This window comes from Echinops telfairi, unplaced genomic scaffold (genome assembly GCF_000313985.2).
Source record: "Echinops telfairi isolate 266 unplaced genomic scaffold, ASM31398v2 ScPeMD7_7467;HRSCAF=8505_1, whole genome shotgun sequence".
Taxonomy (NCBI): domain Eukaryota; kingdom Metazoa; phylum Chordata; class Mammalia; order Afrosoricida; family Tenrecidae; genus Echinops; species Echinops telfairi.
The window spans coordinates 24,988,381-24,998,497 of NW_022111368.1; the positions used below are offsets into that span (position 1 = coordinate 24,988,381).

Here is a 10,117-nt window from a genome sequence, read left to right on the forward strand (position 1 = left end):
CAGACTCTGTCTACTGTTATTATCTGATAGTGAGACATAGACCTCCTCTCTTTAGTACTCATTCAAAACGCTTAGACATCTTCTGCTTCTCAGAAATCACAACCCCTCCCCCAAAGTTCTTGGGGATGGGGTGGGGTGTCTTTTTACCACGAGTGAACTCCTGTTTAGCAACATTGCCTGCCAATGTGCTTCTTGGGAATTACACCACTATGTAATTGCCTTCTTCATTTCTTTTCTTGCTTAACTAGTGTATATAATCACTGATTTATAAGTGTGAGCTGTAATAATGTCAGCTGTCTGCCGGCGTGATTGGAGAACTTATTATGAAATGAAGTTAATTTTATATCTTCTTTTCTTGGAAACTCTTTTACACTTAATTTTAAGTAGATAAGTGACATAAAAGACCAAGCCACTTGAAGATAATGCATTTAGAAATTGCTGATTGATGAGCTTATGCTGATCTAATTTTGGCTTCAAAAGATCTTGATGCTGGATATCTTTTGAGGATAGGTTTTTGAGTGGAAGAAGACAAGTACGGTGGGCTAGGTGGGTAAGACGCCAGGAAAAGGGGAAAGGGGGAGGGGTCTGACTCCACACCCCTAACCCCACCCCCAATTCTTTTAACACGAATCTTGGAATTCATGTGTTAGTCTTGGTTGTCAGTTGTGGAAAATATTATTTAGCTTAATCATTTTTAATTAAACTAAACAAAGCAATTTGTGTTGTAACAGGCTAACAACTACATTTCATTCATCCCTTGCTAGATTTTCTTTTAGAGGTAATGATCTTTTGGGCTGTTTTCCATAAATCTGCATATCATACTCATGTTTCTGGTTCAGTGTATGCACGAGTAAGAAGCACTGAATTTGATTAACTTTATTAACAATAAATAATGAAGTGTACTCTTTCTTGTTAACCCTTATTACATCTCAGCCCACAGACGTTTTGCTATCAGGACAAGCTATCATTTATAGCCTTTTAAAAAATATTTATGGCTTCTTTGACTAATTGCACCTCATGTGACTTAGAGCCTTCTGCGTCGGTACCATTTGTTAAAACACAGCCAGAAGCAGGCAGAGCAGTCTCATTTTTCAAAAATTTAGTGTCATTTTTATAGACAAATAACACTTGTAAATGATGGATAATAGCCAGCAGGATGCTGCATGGTATAAAATGTGCATGAATTATATTTTCTGGGAGTTAGAAGGTTAACTTGTCTATGAACTAATTGAGGCGCTTTATGGTAAATGCAGAATGCTGTGTGCACATTATCGGCATGACTTAAACCAGCTGTAAAGGGGATTTTCCTTCCCTTGGGTGTTATTCAGTATCTCCTCCTCTCTCTGGCTGCCTGGCGGAGGAGAGTGTCTCACCACACGCCTCTATAGGACGCTAAAGGAGGGGTGAGCACAGATGCTTCTCACACGTTGGCAGCTTACTACTTTGACATGAGAAATGGGAGTGGCGGGGTGGAGTGGAGAGTAGGCGTGGGAGATGATCACTGCACTCGGACGTCTCTCTGTATGTGCATAAGCCGTCTGTGGTCTCTCATGCTGTGGGCAGAAATGGTGGGAGATACCCTTGCAAAGGAGTAAAGAAGAAGCGTTTGTTACAAACGGTTTGTGCCCGAAGGCTAAATCACAGGTCTCTGACTTCCTACCTAGGCCAGTGGTGGTCAAGGTGAAATCACAGGGGCTCCACAGAATACTAATTAGAATGCTCATTACGTTCACGTGTTACTAGAACGTCAGAAACTTCACCCCTTCAAAGGCTAGCAGCAATGGGCGACCAGCCTGTCTGTGGGGAGCAGGTGTGTTTGATCCTGCCCCTGATTGCCTCCCCTCACCGTGGCGTTTCCTCCCTGGGCCCGGGGTGGTGTTGCTGCAGCTCACCTCCGTTCTGTCACTCCGCCTCCATTCTGATGCCACATGCCACAGAGTAGACCGCCTGGGCAGGAGACCTGGTGGCTGAATTTGTACAAGTTACCTTTGGCTCATGGTCACCCCGCCTGGTCATCTTGATGGCTACTAGTTACTTGGTTTTTGAATGTATTTTTATTTGGAGTCCACCTTTCGTATTTCACAGGTAATTTACCTTACGTATTCTGGGTCTGATCCTTGAGAGAGCTGAGGCCCATGGTAAAGCAATCTAAAGGGGGAAGCCTGGGGGCTCAGAAGCTATGTGCTTGACTGCTAACCCGAAAGGTCAGTGGTTCGAACCTACCGTCCGCCCCGCTGGGAAAGGTGTGGCTGTCTGCTTCAGTACAGAGGACGGCCTTGAGACCTTGGAGGCAGTTCTACTCCGTCTCAGGGCAGCTCGGAGGTGGAAGGCACTGGGCAGCAGTGGGCTTGGTCTCTGGTCATCTGAATCCGTTGTTTGTCATTTGCTTTGGTTCGCTCGTGGGGTTTTGTTTCCAGATGTATTTTGCAAACGGTGATTGTTAACTCACGTTTGATTGATTTCATTCTGTAAATAAATCCCTAGGCACTTAGGGATTTATTAATCGCTAAGCCCTAGAGCTTAAACATTGTACCCTTTCCTTTACAGCAGCGGTTCTCAACCTGTGGGTCATTTGGTGATCGAACAGCCCTTTCACAGGGGTTCCCCGATTCATCCATCGCAGTAGCAAAATTACAGTGATGAAGTAGCAATGAAAATAATTTTATGGTTGGGGGGTCACCACAACATGAGGAACTGTATGAAAGGGTCACGGCATGAGGAAGGTTGAGAATCACTGCTTTAGAGAGTATCTATTTTTGCTTCTGCTCATATTCATGGGGCGCTGAGGTTCTGAGACCGGCCCTTCTCCCTTCCAGGTGCCCCAGTGTAAGCCAAAGATGCCTTTTCATTCTCTCACCTGACCCCAGGGCCCAGTCTCCGAAGGCTGCCTTAAAATCAGCTCTAACCTTTACAGAACCCTTCCTGTTGCTTAATTCACTGCCTATGTCTTTTCAGGTTTTAAGTGGTTTTATTGGCATATATTTCACACACCACACAGTTTAATCATTTCAGTCATAATTAAAAAGATGTGCAGTCTTCACCACAATCAATTTCGGAATATTTTCATCTCGGTACCTTGTTGTTGGCTCATTTCCCCCCCACCCTCCCCTACCGTGCCCCCAGGCAGATTTCAATCCAGTTACTGTCTTCATGGCTCTACCCATCCTGGATTTTATATGCAGAAAACAACAAAACACAAAAGCCAGTAACAATGACTAAACAAAACACGGGAAAACTGCAATCGAAAAGACAGCAGAAGAAAATATGAAAAACTGAAACAACTTAAAAATGGGTCTAAAGAGGGATCACCTGATGGGAGTATTTATTACATTTCAACCTTTCTATATCTGCCTTACTGAACTTTACAAGGCTCTCTCTGATACAAGGCTGGTCACATCCCTGGACAGTGGTCGGAGGGGACGCAGGGGAGGTTTCATCCAGGTGAGCACTCTGCAAATGGAGTTTGGGCTGCCATAGCCTTCTATAAAGGAGCGTTTAGGATTTAAGCGCTGATACCTTTCTCTCCAGATTTGGATTTTACTATTTATAATGCTTGGATCACAATGTGCTTCTTCCATGTGGACGTAGTTGGCACCTCACTGAGATGGCTGCATGTTTGAAGACAAGCCTCTGAGACCCCAGATGCTGTTATTGCTGAGAGGGGAACACCACCTGGTTTCTTTACCACCCTTTGCTCTAGCACCCATATATTTAGTGATGTCTTCATGAGGGGAGCAATGAGCAAAGCCGGGTTGTAAGAACTAATTGCTCATAAACTGAGGCTAGAATTAAGTGTGAGCCCCACAATCCATTTATATATCTATGGTTTATATGTCTCTCTGGTTCACTTTAGAGATATTATTGACCTTTTATGCTTAGGACCATTTTAAATCATCTCCCTAGGACATGAATGTAATTCTACTGATATTGTCATTCACTTAACCAATCATAGAGAATTTAAAACACTGCTGTGAAAAGAAAACTACAACTATACAGGTTGCAATGCACGAATAGTTGACTTGGACAGATTAAACTCTTAGGTGACTGGACCCAACCAAGAGGGGTTAGTGAGAGGGCAAAACTTTCAATAACATTCATTCACAAAGGCAGATCCATGCCTTCCAGAATAATAGATGTTTTACCAGATACAAGTAATACCCAGAGTAAAATATGGGTAGTTCACAAGAAAGCAAGGAGAGCATTGAAATCATAAATAGACAGCAGTCCCAGGCCACCATTCATTGGGCACCTGCACAGCAAGAGATCCTAACCAAAGTCCAGGGCCTGCCAATTCCATCATCTTGGGATAGAAGTCACCCGCACCTCACAGAAGGGGTCCAGCCTTACGTGCAAGGGAGCACGTTGGTCCTTACATCTGCTGCAGGTGAGTGTGATTTCTGGTCATCTGAATCTGTTTGTTTTTGACTCGTGGGGTTTTGTTTCCTTGTGTAGTTGGCAAACATGCATTGTTAATTCGCGTTTGATTGATTTTATTCTGTAAATAAAACCGTAGGATGTAACAGGGACCTTTTCCTTCGGAGAGTATCTGGTTTTGCGTCTGCTAGGATTCATGGGTGCCGAGGTTCTGACACCTCCCGCCTCCTTTGCAGGTGCCCCAGTTTAAGCCAAAGTTGCATTTTCATTCCCTCACCTGACCCCAGGGCCCAGTTACCTGAAGGTCGCCTTGGAAGCAGCCCAGACCCTTGTGGAACCCTCCCTGCTTTTTTGAGTTTACTGCCCGGGTTCTATTTTTCGTTCTTGGCCCCCTTGGGGATTTTTGCTCACATCTGGGCTCAGCGAGACAGTAATAGGGGTTGTTTCCTTGTTCAGAATCCAGTCGGTGGTTTACTGGTGGACACCAGGATGTTTAGCCTGCCATGCTTCGGGAAGCCTTTCCTTGTTTAACAGCATGTTCCCATGGGCCTTTCTGGCTCCTCCCCGGGGCCCCTTGTACTGCAGTTCTCCGGCCACCTTCTCCTTCAGCTGCTCGCAAGTCTGACAGCTTCAGGCTTGTAGAAGTCCACGCCACCCAGGCTCTGCTGGGGGTGTGCCCCTCGCCCACTAGGAGAGTCTCTTGTCCACTGGTTGGCATTCTGACAGTCACCTCTACATCTGGCTTTCAAGATTAAGGCCCGTTTGTTCCACGATAAGGAGCCTGGTGGCATCCTGGGCTAGGAGCTGGGCTGCGCGTCTCAAGGCCAGCAGTTGGAGACCCCCAGCCGCTCCACAGGGGGAAGATGAGGCTTTCAATTCCCGTAAGGAGCACAGTCCTGGAAACACACAGGGGCAGGCGCACTTTGTCCTGTAGGGTCACTGTGAGTTGGCATGGACTTGCAGGCAGTGAGTTTTTGGGGTCGGCGTTGTGCTCTGCTGTCAAGAGTCCTGGCTGGCAGTGCAACAGTCAGGGCTCTGCACTGTTCACCGAAAGATAGCTGGTTGAACCACCGAGCCACTCCCAGGACGAAGATGTGCCCGTCCGCTTTCAGAAAGGTCCCTGCCTTGGAAATCCTACGGGACAGCGGGTCGCTGTGCCCTGTGGGCTGCTGGCTGTTGGAATTGACTTGGCAAAGGGATCAGTGTTGGTTTTTTCCTTTATTTTTTGGTTCTGTGTAGTTTGGGTTTGGTTCTACTATGGAAGGGAGAAGGTGCAGTCTTAGCTAGTCTCTTGCTCTCCAGGTGTGTGTTAGCAGCCTAGTGCACTTCCCCAATTCCGGGCAAAGAGAGGCCTATCTCACTGGCCTTCCGCCTATTCCACCTCCGCTTCCTCCTCCGCCGCACCCTCTGGCAGAGAGTGGCGTGGGAGATCAAAACGCAACCTTCTTCTTCTTTCTCTCTCAAAACAAAACAGAACTCTTTCTCGAGACCCCCACCCCACCCCTGCTACCTGGCTGACTGATGACACGTTTCCTTTGCCAAGCTCCTTTGAAGCCTCTGCACTCTCAGTTTTCTCTCTTGTAACTTGGGGATCCATTTGCAACTCCCTCTGTAATGCTTGTCTCCACAAACTCTCATAGGATAGATACCTTTTCTCCTTCCTCTGGCTTCTAATGGGGCGTGGCCTGTCTTCTGGGGAAGACTTCTGGATTTCAAACTTCCCGTTCTGGCCCATTGGTTTACTGATCCGTTTCCTGGCAAGTTCAACATTCTCATGTCTTCCTTTCCCCATCTGTAAAATAATCACCTCACTCTGGATGGTTAGAAAGCCCTGGTGGCGCAGCGGTGAAGCCACTTGGCTACTAAGCAGTGGGTTGGTGGTTCAAACCCATCCGCTGTGCCGTAGGAGAAAGGTGAGGCGATCTGCTCCAGTAAAGATTTATAGTCTCAGGACTTTTCTGTAGGGCCCTGTGAGTTGAAGATGACTTGAAGCCCTGGATTTGGTTCTTCAGATGACTCTAAAGGTGGGTGACACAGAGCTGGGCCAAGTAAAGATAAAATGATCTGTTCTTCCTGAGATCCGTGTCACACTGAACGAAAATGGCGAGTGAGTCCCCTACTGCTTGGGAGTCGGATTCACATGCACTTCCAACGACCCCTCTGGGCACTCGTGTGTGTGTGTGTGTGTGTGCGCGTGTGCATGCATGCTAGTTGTTAGATAAAGCTTATTGATGTCTTAAAGAGACGCATCATATGGTTCATCCGAGCTTGTTTTGGGATACTGTTGCTCCGTGCCAGATAAGCTCTCATTGTTCCCTTTCAGAGGCTCTTGCAGGGCATCAGTGCCAGACCCGGGCCGTGCTCTTCCAGCCTGCCTGTCATCTGGCTGGCATCAGCTGGCTCGTCGACCTAGTGGGAGTCTTGGGGTTCAATACCAACTACCTTTCCTTCATGGCCCCTTTGTGAACCTTCCTAGGATTTAGAGTAAATGTGGACAATGTCCCCCTTTCTCCATTTTTTTTTTTAGTTTAATACTTTTATTTTTCAGGCTTTTTCTTTTTTAAGTGTCTCATCTAAATACAGTTTTTTTAACTGTACAACTCTTACCACAATCCATACATCCATCCATTGTGTCAAGAATATTTGTACACAATGCTGCCATCATTGTCTTCAAAGCATTTTTTTTCTGCTTGAGACCTTTGGTATCAGCTCCTCATTTTCTTCCCCTCCCTCCTTTCCCTCGCGCCCTCATGAACCCTTCATAAAGGGATGAACCCTGAATCAAGGACATGTAACTGAGAGGAATTCCTGAAACCCAATGGAGGCTGAATATGATAGTGGGACAAGAGGGAAGTACAAAGAAATAGAGGGAAGAACTAGGAGGCAAAGGGCATTTATAGAGATCTAAATCAAGGCATGCACATATGTAAATAGATACATAATGATGAGGAAATAGACCTATGTACACATATTTATAGGTTTAGTATTAGGAAGCAGATGGACGTTGGGCCTACACTGAAATACTCCCTCAACACAAGAACACTTTGTTCTGAACATTTTGAGATGCTTACCTTCCCAACATGATTGCTGAAGACAAATTGGGTACATAAGCAAATGTGATGAAGAAAGCTGATGGTGCCTAGCTATCAAAAGATATAGCATCTGGGGTCTTAAAGGCTTGAAGATAAACATCTAGCTGAGAAGCAACAAAACCCACATGGAAGAAGCACACCAGCCTGTGTGATCATGAGCTATTGATGGGATCAGGTATCAAGCATCAAAGTCCCAGAGCAAAAATATCATGATGTGAATGAGGGGCGGAGTGTGTAGTGGAGACCCAAAGCCAATCTGTAAGCAATTGAACAACCCCTTACAGAAAGGTCGTGGGGAGAAGATGGGCCAGTCAGGGTACAGTATAGCACCGATGAAACATACAGCTTTCCTCTAGTTCTTTAATGCTTCCCTCCCCACATCTGGCTAGACTATAGAATGTACATGGGTACAGATAAGAGCTGGAAACACAGGGAGTACAGGACAGATAAACCCCTCAGGACCAATATTGAGACTAGCCATACTAGGAGGGGAAGTGGAAGGTTGGGGGAGAATGGGGGAACAGATCACAGTGACCTACTATAACCCCCTCCCAGGGGGATGGACAACAGACAAAGGGAGACATCTGACAGTGCAAGACATAAATACAGCTTTTATTATCACTTCATCCACATATCATACAATTCAACTCAATCATTTCAAGAAACGTTGTACAATTATCACCACATTCAATTCTAGAACATTTTCTTCTTGAATTATAAATGTTCCCCTTTTAAAGCAGCATCATTGCGATATGATTCAGACACCGTGTAATTCACTCATATAAGGCACACAGTTCAGTGAGTTTTAATATTCTTGGGGCTGTGCACCCATCCCCCACTTTGAGAACGTAGCTGTCACTCCGAAAACAGACCTTAAACCCATTAGCATTTACTCCCTTACTCCCTTCAATTTCCCAGCCCTGATGCACCCTAAACTTTCTTTCTGTCTCTCTCCATGCATTTACCCTGAGCCTCTTATGCAAATGGAAGCACATATAACATGTGGCCTTTTGTGTGTGGCTGCTTTTCATGGGTCATGGTGACTTCAAAGTGTATCCATGTTGTTCCCATGTATTAGGGCTTTATCCCCTTTGGTATGAATTACTTCATTTTCTTTGCCTGTGAGTTGGACTTGAAAGTCTACAAGCTCAGCAGTTCAAAACCACCAGCCCCTCCTTGGGAGAAAGATGAAGCTGTTTACTCCCATAAAGAATGATGGGAGTAATTGGAAACCCACAGGGGCAGTTCTACTCTGTCCAGTAGGGTTGCTGTGAGTCAGAAGAGATTCTGTGGCAGTGAGTTTGTTTGTTGTTTTTTGGTTCGTATACATTTCATTCACATTTATCCACTCATCCATTGGTGGGCTTCCGACTTGGTTCTGTTTTTAGCTATCATGAATAGCATCGCCATGAACATCTATGGACAAGATTTCATATGAAGCTCTCTTTTGATTTTTCCCCCCAAAAGTTTCACCGGTGGCATTGCTGGGTCACATGTCAGATGCTTTTCTAGAAGGATTCCTTCTTAGGGCACCCCTCCCCTCCCTGGTTGTGTGTGGTGTCTCCTTGTGGTTTTAATTTGCTTCTCTCTGATGACGAATGAAGTTGAGTATCTTTTCATGTGGTTATTGACCATCCCTATAGCTTCTCAGCCTGCTCTTTGGGAGACATTATCGAAGGTGACTTTGCTAGCAAGATCACAAGATGTACTCCTATGTTTTCAGAGAGCCGTATGAGCTTTGCTCTCACATTAAGTTCTGTGACCCATTTTGTGTTGATTTTTGTGTCTTGCATCAGAAAGGGTTCCATACAGAAACAGACTTACAAAGCAGGCCCCAGAGGCCTGTCGTAGGAAGGTCTGTTGGTGAGGTTGCCCGTTGACTTGTGCTTGGAAACTGAGGCCCGAGTGTGGCTTCACTCTTTCCTGAGAGAGAAGGTAACCGGGCTTAGACGGGACAACACTGGTCTCCTTCTGAGGAATTGGACTTTGGGTATATGCTACTTCTGTGACCGGCCCCCAGGGCAAACCCGGAGTCCTGAGACTCTAGTCGACAGGAGAATTGCTAATATAGCATCACATTTTTGTTTCTGGAGGACAGGTCCCCTCTGAAGATGCCCCCCAGAAGGGAGAGAGGCTAAGGCCATGGTTCCTTCCAAACTCTGCCTGCGCCCTTCCTTCCCCCCTGACAACCCTGCTCTGCAACCACACAGCCTTCTTTTTCTGCTTACTGGGCCTCATGCGTTCTTCCAGTGAATCTCTGCACAGGACGTGTGCTTGGGGCTTCCTGCAACAGGACCCGGCTTCATGCTTTAGCATGTAGTTACCCGGTTGAGCCAGCACCATTTGTTGAAAGAGGACTTGCTGTTTTTGCAGCGAAACGAACTCCTGAAAGCCCCAGAGCACCACATAAATGTCTTGTGCAAGGTCACCTAACTGCTAGGGCAGCGACTGGGGCAGGACCCCATCTTCGTGATTCAGGACCCACGTGCGTTAGCCTGGGCCCATTCGTAGTTACTCAGCAGGCCTTTCGATTTGCTGAGTGAATACCGCAGTTTCCTGCATCACAGGTCCTGCCCTGGTGTTCATGAGGCATGCCTTCCATCATTAGCCCCCATCACTGATTTAAGGTCTGCTGCCCGTTTAATCAGCAC

General features: G+C 46.2%; 1 protein-coding gene across 4 annotated transcripts in view; it reads left to right on the forward strand.

Annotated features, from left to right (window-relative positions):
• Positions 1-2,012: 2,012 nt before the first annotated feature.
• The window catches only part of AFF3 (AF4/FMR2 family member 3), a 587,662-nt gene continuing 579,557 nt past the window's right edge, over positions 2,013-10,117 (forward strand). For 3 of the 4 annotated variants that reach the window (XM_030888457.2, XM_045283938.1, XM_045283937.1), the window contains exon 1: positions 2,013-2,085. In XM_030888457.2, the coding sequence (XP_030744317.2) occupies positions 2,021-2,085 (65 nt within the window). In that variant the 5' untranslated portion in view covers positions 2,013-2,020. The remainder of the gene's footprint in view (positions 2,086-10,117) is intronic. The other variant, XM_045283939.1, reaches the window with a different exon arrangement.